Source organism: Cuculus canorus, chromosome 10, assembly GCF_017976375.1.
Source record: "Cuculus canorus isolate bCucCan1 chromosome 10, bCucCan1.pri, whole genome shotgun sequence".
Lineage (NCBI taxonomy): Eukaryota > Metazoa > Chordata > Aves > Cuculiformes > Cuculidae > Cuculus > Cuculus canorus.
The window spans coordinates 16,253,018-16,279,480 of NC_071410.1; the positions used below are offsets into that span (position 1 = coordinate 16,253,018).

The 26,463-nt window shown below is 36.9% G+C and overlaps 1 protein-coding gene across 5 annotated transcripts in view; it reads right to left on the reverse strand.

Moving 5' to 3' along the window:
- The window catches only part of TENM1 (teneurin transmembrane protein 1), a 695,512-nt gene that overhangs the window by 222,481 nt on the left and 446,568 nt on the right, over window positions 1–26,463 (reverse strand). For all 5 annotated transcript variants that reach the window (XM_054075918.1, XM_054075919.1, XM_054075920.1 and 2 more), the window contains one exon: window positions 16,213–16,491. In XM_054075918.1, the coding sequence (XP_053931893.1) occupies window positions 16,213–16,429 (217 nt within the window). In that variant the 5' untranslated portion in view covers window positions 16,430–16,491. The remainder of the gene's footprint in view (window positions 1–16,212; window positions 16,492–26,463) is intronic.

Sequence of the window (26,463 nt, forward strand, 5' to 3'; positions counted from 1 at the left end):
GTACTTCCACTCACATTCAATTACATCCACCTGCAGAACTGACATAAGTAAGAACATATGAGAGACAACTTGGCACATCCGTTCCATTTGATTAGCTGACTGGGGATACAGCTTGTCAGTCAAAGAACCCTTCTTCTCCCCAAAACTCTTGAGGAGTTTGTCAGCAAACATTCCATCTGATCAAGAAATGAGAGATTAAACTGCCTTCAAAAAATTCAGACCACTTCTGCTCTCTTCTTTTTTCAAGGGTTCCGTTTATCAAAGGGATTTCAATAACAGCATTTCAAACTTAAAGGTCAGCTCTACTGCAGTTTAAGTACTAGTAGAACAATTCAATGCAAATAATTGGGCTTGTGCATCTTATTTGTGATCTATACAATCACATTAATTATTTTTCAAGTGTTTAATTAATTTCCTTTCAAGACCCTTATTAGATTTGTCCAATATTTCCAAATATTATTTCTTCTACACTATATTTCCACAAGTAAGTACATAAATTATAAAGACTATCACATTCTGTTTCAGCAACTACAAAACAAGGTCATTTTGTGTTTTATACCATCAAGATGCACCAAAGTAACTCAGCTGAAAATGACAGATTCATTCCAAGTATGTATCCCCAGAAAATACACTATGGTAATCTCACATTAATATCACACAGCATCACTGTTATTAACATTAAATAAACAGTTCTTAAAACACATTTTAATAAAAAATGCATATGATGGTTATCAAGGAAAGATTAAAATCTGAGACTTCTGCGTCAGCATAAAAAAGTTCCTAAGCGTATAACATATCTACAAAATTTTCCACCTCAAGATTCGATGCACCGTTGTTCCTGCGCTGCATCAAAGCAAATGAAGTATGAGAAGAATTCCAAAGTACATCAAATCAAAACACCTCTGTACATTTTCATGAAGTTTAACAAGAAGTGTTTTAAGTCCCCATCATCTGTCATCAAAATTTATCCAAACTTTGGGAACACAGCCACTACTGGAAGAAATAACTCCAGTATTTTGACGTGGGTAGGAGCACCTGACTACATTTATTAGAGCTCTAGACCTCTTTGATTTCCTTGCCCTTTTCTCAATGTGAGTTGTAACTGTTTTAAATATTAAGTGAGTTTTTTAGGTACATAATACTCATTTTAGCAGCTATTCTAGTTACTGACTTCGAAAACTCCAGCCGGTGACTTAACCACACAGCATTTTTCTCTTACACACAGACACAGCTCTATAACCGATACCCGGGAAATAACAAGTCACTAACTGGTAGGCATTAAAATGTAATTTCTCACCTTTGAAAGCCAGCAGGCAGGCCCCTGCTCTTTCTAATGCAAATCACATGTACTGTTGACCGTCCACAACTAAACCCAAATCCCCTTCATCAAATAAATGGATATATTGGTATTGCTAATGTGTATAAAGGTATTTGGGATGTTGAATACCTAACATGAGATAGGTAGAAACTGTCCACTCCACAACTTCGTTAGACAAATACTGAAAACAGAAAATAGAAAATGAAATAATTTGTTTGTATCTTAACAGACTGAAAAATATAGGAGGAATTACTCACAGTGTTAGCATTCTCCATAAAAATGGAGTCTGAAGTTTTCCAGCGTCTTCCTTTGAGACATGTTATTTGTGGAACATAAGCTGCACACTATTACCTTTCAGAGCTAACACACCTTCTATTCTGCAGCAGTGGGCAACTGAAAGCCTGTGAGGTCACCATAATTCTTGGCTCTGTGAAGCTGCTTGACCAATGGTGCTTGCAAACAGTCAAAGTTATGAGCCTCCACAGCTGCTGAAAGTACTTTAACCCAAAGAAAACAACTACAACTAAAAGGGTAAGGTATCTCACTAATAGATTAGCCTACAGCAACCCTGTAAACTCCTCCATGCCCTAAAGGGAAGCTTGCCATAGGCAGATAAGCAAAGCTCACGTTCTGTACTGCTGGAAATATTTAGTACCTCCTTATTAAAAAAATTCACACAGTTGGAGGTGAACTAATTGAGGTGGTGGAGACAGTAACACAGAAGGCACTTAAAATGTAATTAAGCCCTGATCAGAAAGGGGACACACAATGGAGAAAGCACTCCAAACAGACACTCCAGGGGAATACCAGATTCAAGGAAAAATGAGAGCAACTGTGTATTAAACCATGTCCAAAGATATTTATATAAACTGCTAAAACAATCTGTGCAGATATCAATTTAAACACTAAGGCTGCAGCTAACCAGAAAAGAAAGAAATATATCTTTGTTTTAAAAAAACCCTCATGTGCTTTAACGCACACCACAGAGACAGAAGAGGGCCCTATCCTGCACCTGAGTGATTCTGGAGTCATGCTGAGACCTAAGAACATGACCTGAGTCATGCTGGAGACCTAAGAACAAGAATACTAGATCTATTGGTTTTAATCTATAAAAACACTTCAGCTGTACTGTTAGTTTGCTGGAAGAACTGTAGCAGCAACTATTTCATATACCAAAAAACACAGTTCATACATCCATTCACTATATTAAGGAGGGGGAAAAGAAATAAACTAAAAAGAGTAAAAACATGAACTACAAACTTAATCTTGACTTTAACGCTATTTTACAGGGGTAAAATAAAATATCAGAAAAAAATACAAGCTAATATCCAGCTCTCTAAGGAATTGTTTTCAGATGAAAAAAAAAAAATGCTTAAACATCCTTTTATACAAAGGTTTCTTCTAGCAGACACTTTTATGTTTAAACAGACCTTAAAGCTCTTTTCCATTGTTTTCTTCCTATTAAATTTGTTTTATGCTAACCAGCTGAGTTCAGGCCATTCATGAGAAACAGTTCCCCCACAGGGTACAACCTACATGAGGGTTTTGCCTTTTTCCACATTATCCACCATTCAGTAATGTCTCATTTCCCCACCAGCTGCTTCATCATTTCCTGACTGTACCATCTTGTACCGAGTCTGACATTAGACACAGCAGTGACAGAGCAAATGGGAAATAAACAGCACAGCTGATCAGGACAACTGGCAAACGATACAAGCAGCATAACCAGAAGTGCTTCTGAGTGAAAACCACCTACAACATTTGTCTGTGGGAGCTTAAATCACTTCTCTCCAAAACACAGCAAGATCCTCTCTGACTCTACTCTCATCAGACAGAATGCTTATAAACCTGGCCAATTCCTATTTCTATAAACACATGAAGAACTGAGCACTGAAAGAGGAGCAAGAGTTTTTTTAATGATAGAGCTCCCAGTGGAGGGGGAAGGAGAGAAGGAAAGGGTTGGACTCCGTGGATTTGAATATAAGGATGACTCTAACACAAGAAGGATGAATAGTGAGCTGCCGCACAGCAATAAAGAACACCGGACAAAGAGCCATTTCCCTCAGGCTAATAAAATGCACATATTTGAACCATCTTGTCAACAACATACACCTTCAGAGGAGTATGTATATCCCTCGTCACTGTCCCCTTCTCACAGGACAGAAAGCCGAACATAGAATGAAAAGCAGCTCCTGAAAAACTTAAGAGATGCTGGCCAGAAAATTTCACAAGTCAGTATTTTCTTGTTTAATGTTTAATACAGTTGTCTTCTCAGTTAGCTGAATTTATAACAGGCAGATTTGCTAAGCATGTTTTGTGGCTAATTTTACAGAAAAATGATATTAGCACTGAAAAATTGTATTCAATGTTGCCAAAGACAAGTCAGCAAATTCCTCACCTGCAAAGATTCTGCTACTGAGCTCTAACCCCTTCAAACACTGACTGATTTCTTATTGATGTTAATTCAGCTGTTTTTTACTTAGCACTTTTATTCATTTTAAAAATAATATTTATACAAAAGAAAGAAAAGAGCCTTTATGTCACTTTTTTCTCCTTTAGAAGGACTTATTAGCCATTAAAAAATCTATTTTATGCATATAAATCTTCTAAAAAGGTCATAAAATTAAACTGAAATATAGGTACTTTCTAGCAACATTATTCTATTCTATTGACAGTGTAGATAAATCCACTACCATAGCCGATTTATGGACTGAGATTTCTTTTAGTGACTACCATCTTTGAGAAAAACTTGAAAACACTTAAATACAATGTCTAAACACTCAGTTGATCGCAACAGATATCTAAGTTGGAGCACCAAGTTACAGCACTCTGCTAACGTCCACTGTGCTGTTACCTCACATCCAGGTGTGGGATTTAAGGCAGTATGTGACAAGACGAGTGGCAGGTGCCTCTCCTTTCTTTTTTCCAAACCAACAAGCATTGTATAAAGGAAGAGTTTTCTAACCCTCATCATGGTCATTTGACACAAATCCACAGATGATGGAGCATTATTAGAGCATGAAGAACCATAAGCTTCACGCTGCCAAACCAGTGACAGAAATGATTGGTGGTGTGAGAAGTTTGGTTGATTTGAGTGGAGCTGTTCAGGGATGATGGTAATTATCTGTGAAATGCATATTCATCACCTGGGTGAATTCAAGGCTGAATAATACTTCATTGGAGAGTGGGAATAATGTTAGGGAGAAGCTGGCCGACACAGACCCCGCTCACTTTGTACTTAGGTGTAGTGCAGCTATGTGACACACAGATGGGTGCCAGGAATTCATGAACTGGAGAAACAGCCTGCAGTGGGCAGACCTATCCCCTGTGTTAGTTCCTAAATGCAAGGCTACATATTAGCTAAGTAAGTTTTCATATACCTGAAGGTATGCTCAGCCCTACTCCAATAAATACACTACTGCTACTATTTCTAAAAGAAGCAAACAGCACTGTGGTATCCAACCCCTCTTCCTTCTTGACTTTGCAATTCCAGAATCTTTTTGTGTCAAAAGCACATCTTGCCCATTCAGAGTAATAAATATTTTTCAGAGGAGGCCATTTCAGTCAATCTCTGCCAACTTCTTTGCTAGGGGCACAAGCTTCTGGCTAGCTGAAGGGAGCCTGTGGCAACCCACCCAAAACCACAATGGCACCACAGTGGGACTGAAGTTTTTTTACACAGATGTGTTCTGACTGGAGGGAGAAAAACAAAATCAACCTATAAGAAAATGTTTGCATGCCAGAAGCCCTCAATTTTTTTTTTATTTTTTTTTTTTAAAAGCAGTGTAGAGAACAGACTGGACTAATTTGAAGGACCTTTCCCTTCATGACCAAAAATGAGTACAACAGCTGCCTGGGGCAACAGAGACTTGTGAACACAGAGAGGAGTCCAGCCAACGAAGGAAAAGGGAAACACTACTTGCATCTTCTGGCTCTGAAACAGTATGGAGTAAAGCTATGACAATCCTTAAATAACTACAAATCAGCAGTATTGAAGTGAGTAATAGTACCTAAACCTGCCCTGCTGTGAAGACAGTGGTAAAGGTGCACACAACGCATTACAATACGGATGACTGCTTTAGAATTGTGTGGAAGACTAGTGCGATCCAATCCGCTGACCACAGACATCACTGATCTCCTGTCCCTGTGCCATCTCTGGGAAGCAAGTCAAACTTTAATACTGGATAGCACCACTAAAGTAGTAAAAGTGTGGGGCGGAGCCAAGAGATACTTTAAAAATATTTATCACTGAGCTCTTCAGAAGTCTGATCCAGCAGCTCCGACATAAAGATGGACAAATAATCAGTACGTGATTTTTTTTTTGTTATCTGAAAGCAGATTCATTTTCAAAGCACAGAACAAGAGCAAACTATTAGGAACCTTCTCACTGAACACCTCAACTCTACAAATCGATAGCCAACAATTAATTTCAAACATTAAGTAATCACTACTACAGTATCAGCTCAAACTGATTTCACACATAAAGACACAATTCTCACTGATACCAGGAAGAACTGTATTCTAAAATCAACAGCTCGATTAATCCTCTGAGGATCTGTATGCAAACCAAACCAACCAACCAACCACTACAAATATTTCCTTTCCAAAACCACCAATTATACACTTCTGACAAAATGCTGCTCAAGGTTATGTACTCACCCATACAATATGTAATTTGTAGTATGTTTTTTGGTTGTTAAAACCAGACATTATTTTCTGATTTACAGTAGTAAGACCAGTGAAGTCAAATGACTGACTGCACAGAGAATTAGTAATAAACACAGACCTGTGTTTTTGATATTTTTATCCGTAAGCAGTAATAGAAAATTGATTTTCCCCTGTATCTTCACAGAAAGGTTCTAAAGAAAAAAAAAAAAAACACCCAGTTTTAATCCCAAATCCAAAACTGCACGTCAGATAGTTTCTCGTAAGACTAAAAAATCCAAATCCATAAAATGAATGCATTAATTTATTAAAAAAATTAATCTTTGGAAAATGAATTTTTAAGATCATTAAAACCTCCAAAGTATCTTAGAAAATTCCTCAAGCTAAGTTTAAACATTTAGGAAGTAACAAAACCCATCAAGCAGCATACCAAAACACCATTTTGTCATAAAGCATTCCTGAATAAAGATGCCTAAGCTCATATATGCAGAGTTAGCTTTACCTGTAGAAGCAACATTGAAAGCTTTGCCTGTGCTAACGTTCTGTTCTTTGTCACAGACATAAGTTGAGTGTGTTCCGACATTGAACTGTGTTGTGCTCAATAAGATCATGCAAACAGACACTCCATTAAATTTATTACTCTTTTTCTCATTTTACTTTAGAACTCACTAAATATTACTGAATCTGACCCAGAAGAGTTGGATACAGAGAGGAGAAAATAAATATACTTAAAGGAACAAAGACACACTTATGTGATGGCAGTAGGAGTGCTATCAATGCAGATGGGTACTGTGTAGTTATCCTTGGTTTTACAGAAAGTAGCATTCAAGATGATCATCCGAGATATGCTCCAGGAATGAAGATTTATCTAGAACAGGCAAATAATTTCCTATTTTCCTTTCTCAACTGAAATATAAGGATTTTTTCATAGCATGCCTTTCTCTTAATGAATTCTGTATTTTCTCCTAGAGATCCAAAGATAAAAGAATTTTGCAATCTGTTCCCAAGTATACAATGAGAAAAGGAACCACAGCGAGAGGAAATTACCAACACATTTTCCAAGCAGCACAGAGGAATACGTCTGGGGGCAACTGTTTGACAATCTTTCTAATATTTATCTATTTAAACTCTTAGTAACTGACTCCAATTGCAACCCCCCAAATCTATTAAAAGCTAGAATGCATATGCACACACTTCTGATTTCTGTCTTTCCTTTAATATTCTGCATTTCCATATGTACAACACAAATCTCAGAAATAAAAAAGCCTGGCTGTTTTCCTGGCGCTGACAGCAGGGAGATCCAGATAAGAGCTAACGGTGCTAACAGCAGGGAGATCCAGATTCTCTTCCACTCCCAGGTATGCAGGAAGGGTATTTTTGGCACTTCAGTCTCAAAGACAGACTTGTCCCACTTCCAGGGGCCATGGGCAGCAGAACCTGCTGCTGCTTCCCTTTACCTAATAGCAGCTTCCCCTACAGCTCTCTGCTGGCTGTAAAGCATGGAGACAGTTCTGGCTCACAGGATCGGGGTTTCCTTGAGAGTTCAAAAATCATGTGCGAAGATATGCACCTTACACTGACTGAAATCAGAGGCAACACTGAATCTCACTTTTCAGATATTACTGTTCTCAGTTATCAGAAAAAATCCTAGGGCTTCTGCGATAGCCTGTTTCAGAGTACAATATTTAGTACAGTCCAGCTGTTGATGTTTTCTTACAGACACAGCTTCTGTAGCAGTTATGAATTCCACTACATTAATACTGAATAAAGCATTTTATTCAGTCTTTCCAAAATTTTACAAAAATTGACATTTATGTCTCATTAGTTCCAGTGCCAATATTATCATTTGGATTCACTGGCTTCATAATCTGTTGATGATTTTCACAGCAACTGTTTATATTTTGGTATGTGACATTTCCAGGTCCTCAGACTATTTTTCCTGAGGTTAGAGCTGAAAGCGACTATATCAACCTTACTCAATATTCATTGTTCTGTTACAGAACTGGTGCTTTGAGGTGGTGGTGCTGAAAGAATCAGTCCGCTGCTGTTAAACATTACTTTGTTCCTCCCACGTTGTTTTTTTCCATCTGAACTAAAGATACTTCATCTACTTGCAAAGCATTCCTAATGAGCGACAGTCAGCAGGAAACTGATTTTTGAGCAGCTTCCAATAAAACTGAAGCTTCGAAAGAACCTTAGATTGTAAATCACATTCACACTTTATTTCACATAAATACCTATAGAACTAAGTTCAGAAGTATTTGAGTCTCATTCTCAAAAAAAAAACCCTAATTCAACCTCGAAATGAGTTATGATACATACACCCTGCTGTTCAGCCAGACATACAGCAATGTCATCAACTCACTGAGCGACTTCTTGACAGTTCTTTATTTCAGGAGGTACAAAATCTTCTGACAGATACCTAATTGAGAAACCCTGGAAAGAAATGTTACTGTGTTTCAGCATCTGCTCTACAAATGAAGATAAGCAAACCAGATTTCTAGTTTCAGAAAATCAGACAGGTTTGCTTTGTTTCAAAAAGAGTGACATAAAAGACATAGCAAGAGTATGTATATTCAAATGACTTATAGGACAAGTGCAGAGCCATTCCCCAGTTCCCATGTACTTGCTTCGTCGCTCTGTCTTGATGTTTGTTCATACTTTGGTTTTAACTTAGGACAGATCCTCTCGGGCATTTTAAATGTTACAGGGAGAGGATCTATTTATATAGCAGGAACATTTTGCAGGTATAATTTCAAGCTTTGAGAGAGTTCCAAAACATATTAACTCACAAATTTAAGCCTTTGCTGTAGACAGTTCATTAGCATAGGGCACAGGTTACCGTAAGGACTGTTGTATCTCAATTTCTGTTACACTGACTGGGTTATTTTCCCTGTCTCACTTGTATTTCTATGACTTGTGGCATTTTATACCATGGAAAAATGGAGATCCAGAGAAGAGAATGGAAATTAGGATTGTCGTTTGCATCTGTACTCTGATAATGCATTGTCAAGCTTGCGTAACATTTGAAGAATGCTTTTTTTATTTCCTGGATGAGATTTGTTAGCAGGGGACTGGAAATGCAGTGATCCTTCTCTAATGTATTTCCATTCTCAATAGTTTTTTTTCTCCTCACTTTTCCACTCTCTCAGATATTCACTTTTCAAATCAAGAACATTACGTATGAGAATGAAACTATTTTTGATCACAGAAGGCATTTTTTTTCACTGAGATGATAGCAGATATTATAAGATTGGAAGCAGCACTGCAAGAATGGTGACAGCAGGTTACAGGCTTTTGTAACACAGTTGTGATCTAGGAAGGGGAGCACCCACTTCAGCCTCGTGGGAAAGAGTCTCTTAGCACATTTAGTTTGCTCGCGTATTTTGATTTGATGAGAGGAAGGAAAAAGTATTCCCTCTGTGAGATTTTAAATGAAGCCACAGACGTACAGTTTCCTCACCCCAGTTATTCTAAGGAGAGATGTTTTCAATTACTTAGCAAATCAAGAAAGAATATCAAGAGGGGGCTGAATCTTAGCGCAGCTTTTCCTTTCCTCAGAGTTCGAAGATACTCCGCACATTAAAAGGAAGGCTGCAGCCCGGGAAGCTGTGGGGAACTGTGCACCCCACTGTTTCTCTCTGGCAGACAGTAATATCACCATGATTAAAACAACACTAGCCAAACGAAGCACAGCACAGCATACCAGGAATCCCTCTTTCTGCAAGGAGACAATGCACTAAAGCTTTAGGAATACAGAGTTTTTTACCGTCCCTCACATGTCAATTTTTTTGGACAATATGAAGCTCTGAAACACTCAGACCAGATGGTGTAACATACAGCAGCAGGAGATGGAGCTTATTAGCCACTGCTTCCTTCCGTTAGTATACAGCCCAGAAATCTGAAGGACCTTTAAATTATCCTCTGCTGAAAGGTGAGTACCTTTCAAGAGACAGTATGAGGGATATATCGTGTGCCTTTACACAGATATCATTCCTTCATTATGCTTCAAGTCTCTGCTCTGAAGTATGCAGGTATAAAACATTCCTAAAATAAGTGCTCAGATGACTTTTTTTTTTTTAAGTTGGCAAAATAATACTTGTACACAACATTAAAAGTCTAAAAGTTAAATGTCTGGCATTTGCAAACAAGTGAAAGAGATTGTAATAGCACAAAATACCTCAACAGCTTTGATACAAGTCCTATCAAGGAACAGTATGTTACCAGAAGTCTTCTGTTATTTTTGTATTTTCTTTCTTAAATCACACAATTTCAAGAGAAGTGCCTGTAAAAGGAATTGGTTTCCTTTGTAATCAGCCCATTCCTACGTTACTCTTCCAGAGCTCTGAAATACTTCAATTCCACTGTGCTACAATCACCTTCCATAACATCTCAATACACACCTCTAAACAAATTATGCAGCTTAAAGGTTAAAAAAAAATCCACCTTTCCTTAACCCACAAATCTCACCATAAAGAAAACATGGGGAACAAGACAAGCAAATAACTACACAGCTGAAGAGCTCAAAACTATCACATTTCTAAAAGCCTATATAGCAGTTCTTTTAAGAGAGAGGTTTTATTTACATTTTACATTTTTCCTTGTCCTTATCAAAACTAATGATCCCCTCCTTGCAGCTGCAAACATAAAAATGCATTTTACTGTGTCCTGGTTTTTGTTCAACAAACAGCCATTATAATATTCTTTATTTTGATACTCTTTACCAATGAATATTACTGGCAAAGGCTCCAAAACAGGTAAGAGCTATACTGAACTCTTCTACCCTATTGTGTCGATCACCAGGTTAGCACTGCTGGTATTAAAGCTCTACTTTCTTAATATCAGCAAAAGTTTGGGCATGCCCTCTGATAAAATTTTTCCTTTCATTAACTGTTCTTTGTGGAAGTTTGAAAGCACAGTCCTAAATTCACCCAGATAAGTGCTCCAAATCTCTATTAAAATGATGAAAATCACAGCCACTCTGTCAGCATCAATTTCCTCCAGGAAGGCTCAAATGTACCACAAACTTGTGGTACATTAGAGTATTATTCTAGCGTTGTATATAACAGACTAAGGGGAGAAGCTAATAAAGGTTGGCTTATTCACCTTTACACGTCATTTAAAAACACAGTAATTGAAACCAAGAGCACACGCTACACAGAGCCCAAATTCAGCTCTCTACAGCCCTGGATCAGACACAAAGCAGACCTGTTGCCCTGAATAGATTTATACAATGCTGAAATCAGAGGAGAATATGGCCATGATATAAAAAGCTTTTGCTATTTCACAGATGACAAAAAAACACCATGACATTTTCCTGACAGGACAATTTCCCACCACTGCTTGCCAGCATGCCTTGTATTTATGTCTCTGGTGATAAGTAAAACTGGTTTTGACTGGTCATAAGATGTTAAGAGTAACGTGTATTTAAATCTTGCTTCTTGGCAAGCTTAAATTTGCTGAACTTTAAAGCGTAGCAAAACAGACCACTAATTTCTGCACTCTAGATGTAGTTTTTCCATTCTAAGGAGAAAACGTGCTTTTCAGCACTGGAGCATTTCTACTGCCTACTTATCCCTCACCAGAGTTAGAACATAATGGAGGGCAGAGAAGAGAATGGGGTGGCAATGTTGTTAAGCTAAAAAAGTCAAGGATTAAACAGAAGTGGCCTTAGGATGATGAGCACAGCTTTCATGCTTTGTGACCCAAGCCTCTTCACACAGCCAGGGGAGGTCGTTCAAGGAAGATTTTGAACATTTAGCTGGATCTGTTTACCTATTGCTCTTGCAGACAATTTTATATACCTCCTCTATTAAACATTTAATATGTTACCAATCTTCAGGTTTTATTCTATAACAAAGCGTTACTTACTTCTTGGGCTAAAAGCAGAGAAGGTCAATTCTTTGTGAAGCACTATAAACCACCATTTTCTGGAATAACAGTAATGCTGATTTTTCACATAGGTTTACCAGAATATATTTGTTGTTGGATCATCCTTCTAGGAATAACTCCAGTTTGCTTTGCCCATAATGCAGTTCAAGATATTTATGTTGCCAGGAAATACATGTTTGACTAACCAGAAATTTACCACCATATGCTCGTATTGTTGACGATCAACAAACTTTACCATGCCAATGACTCAATTCCAGATGCTTATCCTATCAGGAATTCATTCCTCTAAAGTAGTATTTTCTACAAATTTATAATTAATCTAAAAGCCATAAAGTTTCTTTGTACTGCCAGTATTTGTGAAGTAGATCTCCCTTCATATTTATTCCAGTGGAAACAGAGGAAACTGTGGAAGAAAGCAGTTTTAATCATGTAAACACATCACAAATAAGCTACAAGTGCAATCTATGTATGGTACAACTACAAGAATATTTTTCCTCGCAGCCTGGTCTATCAAGGAGTTTCCTAGCAAGAACAACATTTCTGATTACTTCTGCCAAATCTACTCCATCTCTTTTAAGTACAAAACACTGTTTACCAATTCTTCCAACAATTAATTTGCTATGTTTGCCAACAGCCCCAAACTATATGATGATTGATCTGCCAGGAATTTAATCCAGAGGATCTTGCCAGGATGAGACATTGCAGATTTCCATATCCTCAGATAAACAGGAGTTTGAATATTCCAGTGACTAAGAGAATGCATTTTAGGATATATACATTACACAATTAGCAGTGAGTCTTCAAACGTCAATGACTTTGTCAAGAAAGTTTTGCATCTGCTCACTTTGAGTTGTCAGGCCAGTAAAACAGCTCAGCTTGAAAGAGTCAGTGGTGTTATTGGTTAAATAATCAAGTTTTTTACGCAAATAACTCCAGAGACACAATTTATCTTGCAACAGACTCTCCACAAGGGACATCTGTACTAGACCTCAAGATTAACATCCAGAAATCAATTCTTAATCAATAGATTAATTCTGTATTTAGTGTTTGGTTTTTGTTTCTTTCATATTCCTTTCTGTAAGGCGTGTGAAAACCAACCAATAAATCAATCCTCTTTGAAGTGAAAGATTTGATATACAATTTCTGGAATTGTAAGAAGTACAAAAATATTGAAGAAGAGCTCTATATTTGGGTATTGTTTTCATCTTTAAAACAAAAATTTTTGTAATGTGCAATTGCCTTTCAAACAAAACTTTGACACACGAAATGTTTCATAAAATAGTAGCAGTGCTATTAAATTCTGTAGGATATGTTTGAGTGTTGGTAAAATGTTTCCTTTGAGTTCCTGTCATGTAGAGCTCTGATTTATATAGTCTATATATGCAAACACATAAATACCAACGCATAATGATTCTACATAATCTCAGATTTCAATTGAAACTCTTCATAGAAATAAATCCTCAATGTGGATAGTAGCAATTAAATAGTCAAACTGCTCATAACAAAAACAGAATTTCCACAGAAATTGCTGATATATCAGTATTTCAGGCAACAAACTTTTTTACTCTCAAGCCATTTACTGAATTCAGATGACTGCTTAGTTTTGGTTTGTTTTTTGTTTTTTTTTTTTTTACAACCTACAACTTGATTTTTTTGTGGTATTGATTGAGCAGCTACCAAGAATCACCAAGAACCCTCAGCTCTCAGGCCCTGCACTCTGAAATCTGGTGTACTTTTGGAGAGGACACACTAGAATTGTAATCAAATCAAACTCTGGCTGAAGTCTGAATTTTTTACTCACAGCTTTACAAACCTTTTTGCTCCTGTGTGAATTTTGAGCTCTATCAGTTCTCTATTTCAAATCTGTGTTTCTTGCCAGGCCAAACATTTAGATATAATTTGTGGCAGAGAAAAACAGTATTATTTAAATCACTAGAAGGATATAGGAATGAATTCCCAGGAAGCCAAACTGGTATACTTAGCAGTCTAATTACTAACTCAGTTATACCAAACTGAATTTGTCACAGGAGAAAACTATGATTTCTAGTACAACAAGCAAAGTTCAACTCCGTCCTCACAAACCAGTAGACCAATATATGCTTTTAAAAACACTTTTATGCTCAATAACATAATAAAGCAAATAGTATATATTAAATAATAATACACTGACATAGACAATTTGGGAAAGAATGTGACTAGATAAGCAAGTGTTTAAGTGCTGCCCTGCATATTAACAAACTATTGTACAGGCTGAAATGATTTTCTGCAAACGTGGAGATGAAGCTGGATACTGCAGTCTGAAGCAGTACAAGACTATTCTTCTAAGAAGAAAAACAGCAATGCTTGTAAAATTCATACAGTATCTCATAAAAATTAATTTGAAAGGAAAAATCTTGTGCTATATATTTCCAATAAAATTGTCTTACAACATAAGTGTAAAATACTTGTTGGTCTGCAAAAGCATAAATCTGATTCCTAACAAGCCAGTCTTGAATAAGCCAAGTGAGTTCATGACTGATAACTTCTTGCAGAAAAACACTAATTTGACCATTTCTCCAAAACTATTAATGCGATTGCTTTCAGAGGCAGTGTTCTGGAAGAATAAATTTAACATATGACAACGCAAGCTGGTTTCTTATGCCTACCAAAGAATGACTGCAATCCTTTCGTATGTGTCCATACTAGTGATAATACAGCTAACACAAATACTGGTAGCAGCAAAGCTTTGCAAACAGGGAGCTTTCAGAGGTCAATGCAGAGGTCGTGCTATCATAGCCAGTTACCAGTAACGAGGTAGTTGTTTCAAGTAGATCTACAAGTACATTTACATCATCTCCAGTTACAACAACGCAGCCGTTATCTTAGTTAACCAAACTCTCATAACATATTCAAGATCGAGTAATATATAAAGTATCAAACACGTAAGTCAAGTCCTCTATGCAGTACGTTATGGAAATCTGTATTCATAAGTTTTTCTTTCCCAATATTGCAGTTTTGTAACTCTTTGGAGGGAAGAGTTGTACATGGATCGAGGCTATGCCTGGCAGATAAGTATTATTTCTTCCATGAATTACAGGTACTTTCAGACTATGCCTTTATTGTGAAAGCAACTTGATTCAGAGCATTTACAGTAAAGAAAAAAGCTGCAAGAGCTACTTAGCACTGCTATTCTAATTTTTGCATTAATTTACACATCACTGAGGAGAAAAAATTTCCAGCATCAAAAAGCCAATTTTTTATTCTCTTGTAAAAAAATAAAATTACTTTAATATTCAGAAAATTGGAGAAGGCTTTTCTGAGTGAGCAGTAAGGGAACTGGTTGCTTTGGGGTGGGGAGAGGGTTTTTTTTTTGGCTTTTGTTTTTCCTTTTTTTTTTTTTAAATAAATACTAAAATTTTTCACTGAAAAGTACTGGCTACACTATCATGGAGCAGTTTAATCACGTCCTTGATGAGCAAGTACTGACTGGAACCCCTGGAACCCTGTGCTATTATCTTTAAGGGGACAAGACTCTTGCTGCTTCTGGCACGCACTCCAGTTCCTAAAAATATTCTCCCTGCCCCACCATCCTTCCCCGGTTTGTGATAGAGCTAAATTCAACAGATAAGCCACTTGTCTGTACAAAGTGTGTTAAATGCAGCACGAGGGCTTCCACGTGCAGCAGTGTCTGAGCAAACGCTGCAGTAAATTCTGATCATTTCCTTCTGTTTCTTTAGTCTCAGTATTTAACTTTTACCTCTAAGCGAACCGCAACTTTTCCTAACCTTACCTCAGCCATTATAAGCTCTCAAATATTCGTCCTAGACTACTGTCCGCATCATACAAAAGGTTAAAAAAGAAATTTAACTGTTGCTTTTTTTCTTACATTATCTACAGTTTTTAAATTACTTGGCTATTTATATGATTAGAAATTTTGCTAAGAAAATTGCCGCATTTTAATTACTTGATAGGCTTTTCAAGCACATGCAGAGATAGCCTACAACTTCAATGCTGATTCTATACCAAAACGCACACAACATATGTAAAAGTAGTAAATAACTAATCAGTCAATGTTCGTAAGAAGAGCAACTGCTACTAAAGAAACACTTATCTATAGCTATCATGTGATGGTCTCTAGAATATCTGTCAGTTGATTATGGTAGAAAAGCAAATTTAATTAATAAAATAAAAAACTTCCTAAATTTCTGATATTATGGTTAAAAATAGTTAAAAACTGCAATGTCACTTCAAGCCTTTGAAAACAAAACATTTGCTTGTGTGCTGACAACATGATATTGTTTAGTAGTAAGTAATCAGAAAGTAATAACCATAATTAGTAGAGAAAATAAACAATTTACCTTGCGTGGACTGGTCAATGTTTTTTCTTTTTCTGCTATGACTGTTATAGTTAAGTCTTAGCTCTTGGCTATATTCATTGAGCGTTTCTCTTGAGTCATAAGATTGCCTTTGCTTTCCCCCATCTTCGCTTTCATCTGAAGAACTTGTGTAAGTTAGATCCACTTCATGTTTAACTTTTGACAGTGGCTGGTAGGGCTTGCAATCCATCTGCTCCATCTCTCATTAAATAGGCTCACAGTCATGAAAACAAGCAATTGGAACTTCTTAAGAAAACAGTCCTGAGGAAAAAAAAAAAAATTCATTTCAAATATCAAATGTAAATGTAGCTCATAAAGGCCCAATTTTGTCTTTAGTTGATATAAACCAAATAATTGTATTAATATCACTAAAATCCAGTAAAGAATCTAAACATATTTTACTCTTTTACTTTTTAAAATCTGAATTAAAATAACAGCAACTTGAAGATAAAAAAAAAACCAAAACAACAAATCTCAGGCACTACTCCATTAAAACAAGTAACAACGGTACCTAGAACACAAAACATGTTACAAGAACTTATATTTGGTATTAAAGCTAAGATGGAAAAGTTACTGTTTCTCCAAAGGGATGCATATTCATCTTATATGAAAAGAATATTTTCTATCTTTTAAAATATGAAGACTAGAAAACAAAAAGTTCACTCTTTTTAAGTATTTTGCTGTAAATTAAATACATTTAATCAAGAACAAGAGACTTCACACTTTAGAAAACCACTAGACTTAATAGAACTACACCACACGGTTACTCTACAAGAACACGCGGTGGTTCAGAAATGGACATTTTTCTGTTTAAAATAAATAAACAGATAAACCATGGACATTTCAATAGGAAGAACCTTCTACCCTGCAGTATGACCCCCCTTTTCCCTCTGCATCTCTTGTCTAAACTTATACCCATCCTCCATGAAGCCTCGCAATTTGCGGCTTGCAGTTCCTTATACCATTAAAATGATATTCAAATTCATTATCATTAAAACTAAGTGGTTACAGCTGCACATATAACTGGTGCATTTGTCCTGTAACTTTGCCTTCATGAAGCTGATTCCATCACTAATTTTAAGGCGAACTCTGTGATGAGAAAATAGCGGCTATAAGGCACACCTTTTACAGCAGCACGGTTCACACACAAGGAGCTCTGTTGAAATAAATTTGAGGGTTTCCGGTTTTTTTTTGATGAACAAATGCTATTAACATAGAAAAAAACTGTAACAAAAACCGGCAGCCATAAATATTATTGCTAGAAGACCAAAACCAGAACTTAACAGAGATTCTGCTTAATTAAAAAGCAATTGCTCGCAGCTTCTTAATGATTTTAAGGTTGGCTGCAAAGGGAATTTAAGTGATACCTACTTTGATATCAGCCCATTTCCCACCTGCAACAAGGACTTTTAACCCCGTACTTTGCCAGTTGTGAGCACACAATACGAACCTCTAAAAGAAACCACAAAAAAAGTGGAAACATATAAAAGGTAAACATAAAAAACCCCACGGAAAGCACTTTTAATTAGCGGCCTAAAGAGATGAGTTTAACTTCTGAAATTGCCTGAATGTTTGAGACAACTGATGGTAGCTGTCACTGTGTTCCCTCTGGAGCAAGAGTGGAAAAAGGACCACCCTTCCCGAGCAAGAGTGGGAAAGAACCTCCCTTCCCAAGCAAGAGTGGGAAAGGACCAGCCCTCCTGAGCAAGAGTGGGAAACACTGTGCATGGTGTGAAGAGGGAATAAGGCTTCTAACATAATAACTGAAGAAGAAAGTCCAGGCCCACGGAACTCTTGGAGGGATGGAAGGAAGGCAGACAGATCACGACCACAGAAGTAACAGTGTGCAGCGATGCCTTCCCTTCCCTGCATTTCAGCGTCCTATCTGGAGAAAGGCATTTCAAGTCTCTGCTTGAAACACAAAATCTCAGGGAGTCTAATCCAATCATTTAACCTGAAATGGAACAGCTCTTCAGAAACAAATAGCACCTGGATAAAGAGCTCTAGCTTCTTTTTTTTTTTTTAATAGGAAAAAAAAAAAATGCAGTTCACATCTCCTACTCAATAAAGTGGGCTTGATAGTACCCAAGTCAATAAATACTCTTCAAATAGAGACAACTAAAAAGACAAACTAAGGAGCTGCCAGACTGCCAGAGACCGAGGCCATCTGACAAGCGTGTCATGGGGCTTCAGCAACGAACACCAGTTTCTGTGCTCTGGATCGATTGCACTGTATCAAGTTGGTGTTAAGATGCTTCTGTAGACAAGTTACTAAGAAGCACTACTTGCTTCTCAAAGCTATTAACCTACACAGTTCACTGTTATTTGCCTAGTATTGCCTAAGAAGTTTAGTACTTATTTATGAGTTGCTTTAATGGCCTGGCACATGTATGTGAAGCCACAGCTTAGCTTTTCTCAGCATAATATTGTCCAGCAAACCACTTCGGCACCAGGCGGTAACACTTCCCATCTTCAGAGCATGCTGTGCAAGACCAGGAAGCCTTTTACACAGGAAAGACGCAGACGCAGGTGTAATGTAGACAGATCTGGAGTTGCCTACTCATTCACTGCCCGAAGGAAGAAAAACTGGCACACATGGCTAACTCCTCCTTTCCCACTCAAACCCAACTTTATCATCTAAACCACAGTGGTGCTAATGGCTCGCAGAAGGGCTGGGGATAGGCCACAGTAAACTTTGACTTCTTTTCACATACGGACTAAACTTGTGCTTCCTTTATTTTTGCTAGGTATTAATGTCTCATAAACCCACAGCTACCTGGCCCGATATGAAAGCAGGTGATAAATCAGTTGCACTAACAGGAAAAATATTTCAGGAAATTTACCATCAAAAAAAGCTTTTATGAATCAGGAACACATGATAAAAAAAGCAGATCAAATCTTCAAGCTTTTCTACTACAGTAAGAGATTCAGTTAAATTTAACCAATGATGGTACGTTACAATAACTTGAACATAAACACTGGCAATCGAATACTTGAAGCTTGTTTCATATTTTGTGTGGAAAAAGACAACACACTAAGCAACTCAAAATGCTGGAATATAAAGAAAGGGCAGGAGTATAAAGAATACTGCCTGGATGTTTACACAGGTTTCTTCAAATAACTGGCCTTCAAGTAGCTAAACAAAGTACCCAGCCGATCAATATCAAGTTGACCTTGTAAGCAAACTGATAAAGTCTTATAAAAGCTTACAGTTCCTATAAACGACCTTTGTGTAAGTGTCTTAATGCTCTCCTTCTCATGACAAATAACACTTTTCTGACCTTTGCATCACTGCTCTGTCATCGAAAGGTTTCAACAAATATTTAACGAAAACATTTTATAAAATATTATGTTTATTATACATATAAGCATAGAAATATATGAAATACATACTTAGACCCGACATGCCCAGTAATTCTCAAGCATACTTTAGAACCCATATCATATATAGTTTACAGTTAAAATTTACAGAAGAATTCACAACTAATCATTTAGCTTCACAGTAAAATACTTTCAACTTTATTAGTTGAAAAAAATAATGTTTTTCTATTAGATGCTCTATTAGATGGGAAAACATCACCTTATAAGTAATGGAAATAATACAGATAGGTATATGGCTCTATATTTTTAATGTATGATTTGTGCAACTTTCTAAATTCATGGTGTGCTGGTCATTAGAAACCATTTTCATATTTCGCTTGCATCAAAACCCTCTTACATCAACCATCTAACTTTCATGTTCCATTTAGATCAGAATCCTACTTGCTCTGAAGCTCAATAACGTTCAGATAACCACAGCTTATGAGAAAGCCTGTGATGAGGCTGCTTGCAGGGCACATACTAATCAATAGGTATTTTATAAGAAAACTCACTGTATGCATTTATACTGCAGTGGATCTGTTCTCAAATACAGCAATGCCACAGAGGTCATGTTTCTTTAATAGTGCTTTGTATAAATTCTTATCAGTCTGCTCTGATATGGTGCCCGTTTAATGAGCAGATTTCCATTCTGATTACCCACTGTCAACCCCATGAAACCAGCAGTGACATACCCAGGTGGGTTATCAGTAAGTCCAGATTTATTTAGAGAGGTCAGGATGTGGATGATAATGAGTATCATGTAGCTGAACATGATCTTCCAGAAGAATCCAGGAGTGAATACATGAAGGACTGTAAACATTTTTGACCTTAACTAAGCATTATGTCCAACAATCAGCTATTCCAAACTACAATTGCAGTTCTGATGCTAAAATATAACCAAGAAACATTCCTTGTTTGCAGATATTCAAAACCTGAAATCAGAAAGAAGCCTCCTGTAATTCCATTTTTCATTCTCAGAAGGGGCCATTCAACCACCTACAAACCCCAGCTCCACATTTGCTCATTTCCCCCCTGTATTTTCTTTTAAACGTCAACATATGCCCTACCTGAAAGCTCCCATTTGCTTATTAACTTTTCAGACCACTGGTTTCTGAAAATGAACTACTAAGCAAGTATTTCAGCTCTGGATTGCTGAAGGCAAAACGAATAGTACCTTTATTCTGCAAATCTAGTCTGAAATACAAAAATGTAAATATGAAAGGCAAAACAAAGGCAACACTTTAAACCTTTGAGGAATGCAACACCAAGAAAAAAAAATGGAAAAAATCTTCTGACCTTGTACATATATTCAAAACTATATCCCTCAAATATTTGTTTATATATTATAAACAAAGGAAGCCCTTATGTCATCCTTAAAGTGCTCTGTTTTACAGAACAGTTACAGGCAGCAAGAAACGTACCAGCTAAAACAACTGAACAGCAGCACAGCAGGATAAATTATGTTTCTAGATGATGCACAGAATTAGATAGGACTATAAGAATCTGGGAAGTCTGATTAATCTGCAGGATGGAAGCAGTGGAAGAAAAAAAGTCATACTAAAATCAAGAAAGAGTGAATGACAGCACCCCTAGAAGACTGACCGAAGAAACTGAGAATTTTTAAAACACAAGCAGCATCCAAAATCACATGAACATTTTCTGTGGATCATAAAACATCAACACATTGAAAGATGTTTGAAGGTGACATAATGAAGTATGGATCACCAGCTACAACGTGCCCAGTATTTCTCTCTGTGTGAGCAAGACTATGAAATATTGAGACATTGTGTTATTCCTGCAACTGGACTACATAGTACTTCTTAAAGAATGGATGTACAGAGAAAAGAAAACAATGCAAGAATATGTTTTTTATATATCTTTCTAAATGAGATAATTAAATGCAAAACGCAGTTTTCAGAGTTGTACCATGGATTTAGCACACTGCCTAGAGGATTTGTTGGTTTAATCTATGGATGGATTACACTTGCCCATACATTTATATCTGTCATTGTGACAGAGGCAAGTGGAATAAGGTTCATTTTCACATTTAATGATCTTAATTTAAATTCCTCAAAGTCTAACTTCATTCTAGTTAACAAAGTAATTCAAAGTATTGTGCATTTTATCCAAAGTTGCAGAGAGAAGACAGTGAAGAATAAAACTGTAAAGAAAGTCAGATTGTTGCAGTATTTTGTGGCATATGGCAAGACTGAAAGTGAACTGAAAAACATACGTTATGTCAGCTACTCAACTGTGATACAGAATTCTTGGCCAACATGTGCCCTTCACTTTACTTGGAGAATTGCCACTGGCTGTAAGAAAATCACACAACTCCTTAATGTTTTCTTCTGGAAACCCATCATTTGATGTTAGTGAGCATACGTAATGGAGGTTCAAGCACAAAAGATCAAGCTCTGTTGCTGGGGGACAAACATACAAGATTCAGAGTGATGCTTCCTGAACAGGTTCAGAATATCTCCTGAAGTCTTTCTGAAGAACCATGTTTTAGGAAACACAACTTCTGGTTATATTGCCAGATAACTCCTGGTATGAACTTGTAATTTCAAATAAAGAAAACAATGTGAAAAGCATCCTAACATCTTGACACTTCAACTAGGAATCCTGCAGAAGACGAAAAAGTCCGGGAAAACTAACCAAATGCTTGACATCTACAGATTTGGTACAGAACACATGGGTGCATCACTGAATACCTTTGCAACTTAATTCCTAACTGTATGTCAGAGACAATATACTGAAAGAGGTAAAGCAAGTTTGGCCTATACAAAGAGCATAGGTTGAAACCACAGGATCAACATTCATACATCAATCTCTCAGAAATTGTTTTTTACTCCAGGGAGGTGTATGGTCAAATCTGTATTTTCTTAGTAAAAGATACTATAAGAAAAGATCTGAAGGAAGGGATGTTCCCCCTCATATTCAAGTATGCCTGCGACAACTAAGCTCCCTCCTTATGGATGTTTCCAATATATAGTAGGTGCTTCTTTGTACTAAATATATCCACATGAAGCATTAAAATGCTTGTCAATGGAAGCTCAGGCTGCTGACATGTAGCAAGTATTGCATTCGTCTATACGTGAGAAGAAAACCGAATTGTTCTTTGGCTATTTGTTGATAATGCAAATTGTATAGCCATCAAATTGAGATAATTATTGCTATGTCTCTTTTCCAACAGTGTGCTTAATTAAGAAGATCAAGTAAGACCTAATTAGCAACAATGTAATTTTTTAAATCCAATTTAGTAGCTCAGAGATTACAAAAATTGAAAATAACGTGTTCCACATCAATACCATTAAAAACCATTTCACTGATAGTATGATGCCTTGGCAAGGGTGCTTTAAAAAACATCCAACCGACAATTCTGCCTACATTTTCACTTTTCCTGTTCCTAATGAGAATAAAGGAAGAAGTCTTCATTGAACAAACTAGACTTAACCACCAGGGTATCTATAGACTATCAAACCATAAGAACAAGTCTAAGTATCATCATGCTCGATGAGACAGAAGATTTATTCAGTTGACATCACAGTGAAAAAAAGTCACAAAAAGGGAATTTTCCCCTTTTTTTTTTTTTTCTTGGCATCATTTGTATGTTTTCCTTCTCCTCTATAGAAAAGACACCACAAGATGTAGTAGATCTCAGGGGGCCTTAGCAATTTTGTTTTCCACTTGCAAAACCAAAACCCACACCTAAAACAATCTCTGAAACAAAACGCTGACGCTGCCCACCACCGCCAGCTGAATATTGCTAATGGGACATGTTATCTTAAACATCATCAGAATCTCAACAGCACTTGTCTATTCTTCAGTTTTGCTGTGGTTTGTTCATATTTAGGTTGATGACCTTTTAGGGTCATTTATTTTTGCTATATTACAACTTCTAGGATTTCTAGAAGTGGCATTGATTGAGCAACATGTTTATTTTCAGTACAGGCTTAAAATATTGCTGCATTTATAGTAAGCATATGATCTATAGCTTAATGAACTGTAAGTATATCAAGTATATATAACATATGTGTAAGTAAGTACATCAAGTATTTCTATCTATCGATATATATCCTGTAAGTGTGTGTGTGGATATATATATATATATATATCTTGTAAGTATATCAAGTATACATAACAAGTTATCACAGCAGTGTGTAAGAACTTTTATGACACCACCATTATTCACTATACATAGAAAGTGAACTTTTCAGTCTTTTCCTTAATACCTAATTTTCTTAACTTTTGCTCTTCTAAGTCTAGGAAGAAGTACCATCAATTATTATGCAGTTTTGATATTACCTACTAAGCTAAAACTTAAAAAGCTTTTCAGGCATTTGAAGTACCTTTTGCAAGATGACCTGACTACTGCCTGACCACAAGGCCAACATCTGCATCACCTTCGTTTGAAGTTATCACTCAGGTTGCTATTTGCGTGCCTGACACCATCATGCCCGAGAACAGATCTTACCATTCCTTTTCTTCTTCCTTTGATGTCTGTCAATGTATTCAGTGTCTTCAAGTGCCATTGTTCTGACAAGCGGACCCTCCCAATGGACTTGTACTATATACTGTGACTCCCAGAACTGCTATTATTTGAGCTGGTGTCAGATTGATTTTCTTTCTGTTCATGATAGTGCTATGATCTTGTAGGGTTGAAATTACTGCTGATTTATGCCTTGATGCAACCTCTCGAGAACTGGCTTGTATCAGCATGTCACCTATGAAAAGGTACATCTGAATCCTCAGAGATCTTTCTAGCTGAACCTTTGTTCTCATTTCAATAAAGAACCCTTTGTAATGTATGTTTGCTAGAAATTTCTCCTGCAAGTACCAAGAGTCTTCTGTAGTGCAAACTGGAAGCATAGCATACATCTAACCATTTTTACCAGTCTGTTGTAAATTTTTTACCTTGGCAGAGATTAATTTAAGCTCTCCATCCACAATGTTACTGCTCTCATAAATTGACTGCACCATTTTCTTAGCACTCCACAAAGACAGGGCAGGTTGTGCAGGCAATGAAGAGTGGGAATATTCCCTAGCTTTATATCTAAAGTCTCACCTATATAAGGAAATGTAACAGATTCAAAACATACAATTATGCCTCTAGTGCGTTTGTGGAATTGTCTTTTATGCCAAGTCCTTCTTGTATTTGGACTTCAGAACAGGAAATAAATTCCTCTATTGTTTAAGCATTATTCACATATTCTGCCTATTAGAATCATGGACAGTTTTTGCACTTCGATTACAAGTAGCCTACATCTTTGTAAGCAATTTTCTCCTAAAATATTTCCTCTCCTCTCCTAAAATACACTAACAGGTAGGCACTGATTTACAGTTAAATAATCTAATATGATAAATTGCAATCAAGATGTGCTTGCCTGTTTTTTTAAATCAGCCCCTGATATGTTAAGACTTTTCCCCGCCATTGGTCGACCCAATTTAGGTAAGCTCACTATTTTCTTTTCACATATGTTTTCCCTCGTGGTGGAAGAGAGAAGATAGACATGGGGATCAGTCATGTTTTTATGGCTTTACAAAGAACTTGCAGTGTAGTTCCATACTGATGTACAATAGTAGGGAAAACCTCTTACGTAGATAAAAAATACCATATGAATACAGAGGTTCAATGTTGAACATGAGTTTGTTCAATTATGTATGAAAAAAACCAAGAATTGCACTGAACGTGCACTGAGGTACATGTCATTTGTGAAAAAAAATCTTACTTCACTAGAAAAAAAAAATCTACTTAAAAGTATTTCTTGAAAACAAGTGGTTGTTGTAATTAGTAAACCATTAATACATAAAACTCCTTCTCAGTAGGACCTCTTGACGCTCCTAGACAGAATTAAATAAAAAACATTTCAATGGGGAGTTACTGACCAACTCCTGTTTATCCATGTCTTCTTCCAGTATAAGGGCTTCTGGTACAGATACCGTCCTTTCTCCTAATTTAGGCATCACTGTCAACAGTAGTCTATTCAAGAACGGTATAGGAATGAGTGACAGAGACAAACTTCTTTGAAACTGGTATTTTGCAAAACCCCGCTTCAGTTCAAAAGTAGATGGGAGCTTGCTGCAACTGATTCTTCCTACTAAACAATAAAGAAATGTTTAAGAAGTGTTTAAGAAATCAAGCAGTCCTACTCTCCAGTCCAGTCCTATTTAGGTGCTGGGGATGGAAAATGAAACTTAAGAGACGTCAATAGTCTCTGCGTACCGAACAACCACCAACGGAGACGAGGATGACTACAACCGCACCATGGGTACACGTGTTACGAGAAATGAAGTCGTTCCACACTTTTTTGGAATAACTTCCCAAATCCCTCAGCAATGCAAGCTCTTATCTAATACACCTAATAGATTACTATCGCTATGACTGCCCTGCCAAAACACTTGGTAAGAATACACTTGTGCAATGACTCCACTTAGCTAAGCTCCCTTTCTTTAGCTGAACAATCGTGCAAAGAGAAAGTGAAGTTGAAACTGAAATATGTGGCTCTTGTCTGTTGCTGTTGTACATAAGTACACCCTCCCCCCCCCATACTAGCTGCATTTAAAAAAAGAAATCAGAATCATTATCCTTCCCTTAATAGTAGGATGTGCTCTTGTCTTGGTGAATCATTTTTCCTCGGGGACATTGTGTGGATAACAATTCTGCTCATGTTAATTCTATTTACATTGAGCACTGTAGTAGACATTTAATGTGAAGCTGCGTTTCTTTCATGAGCAAGAAGAATGTCACTTTCCTTTCCCAAAGCACCAAAAGGCTCCTTTTACTGTCACAGAACACAATTATTCGTTAGGGCTCTGCTGTCTCTTTCCAGCCAACAAGGCAAGAAAATGACCTTTCTTTAACCTATGGCTGAA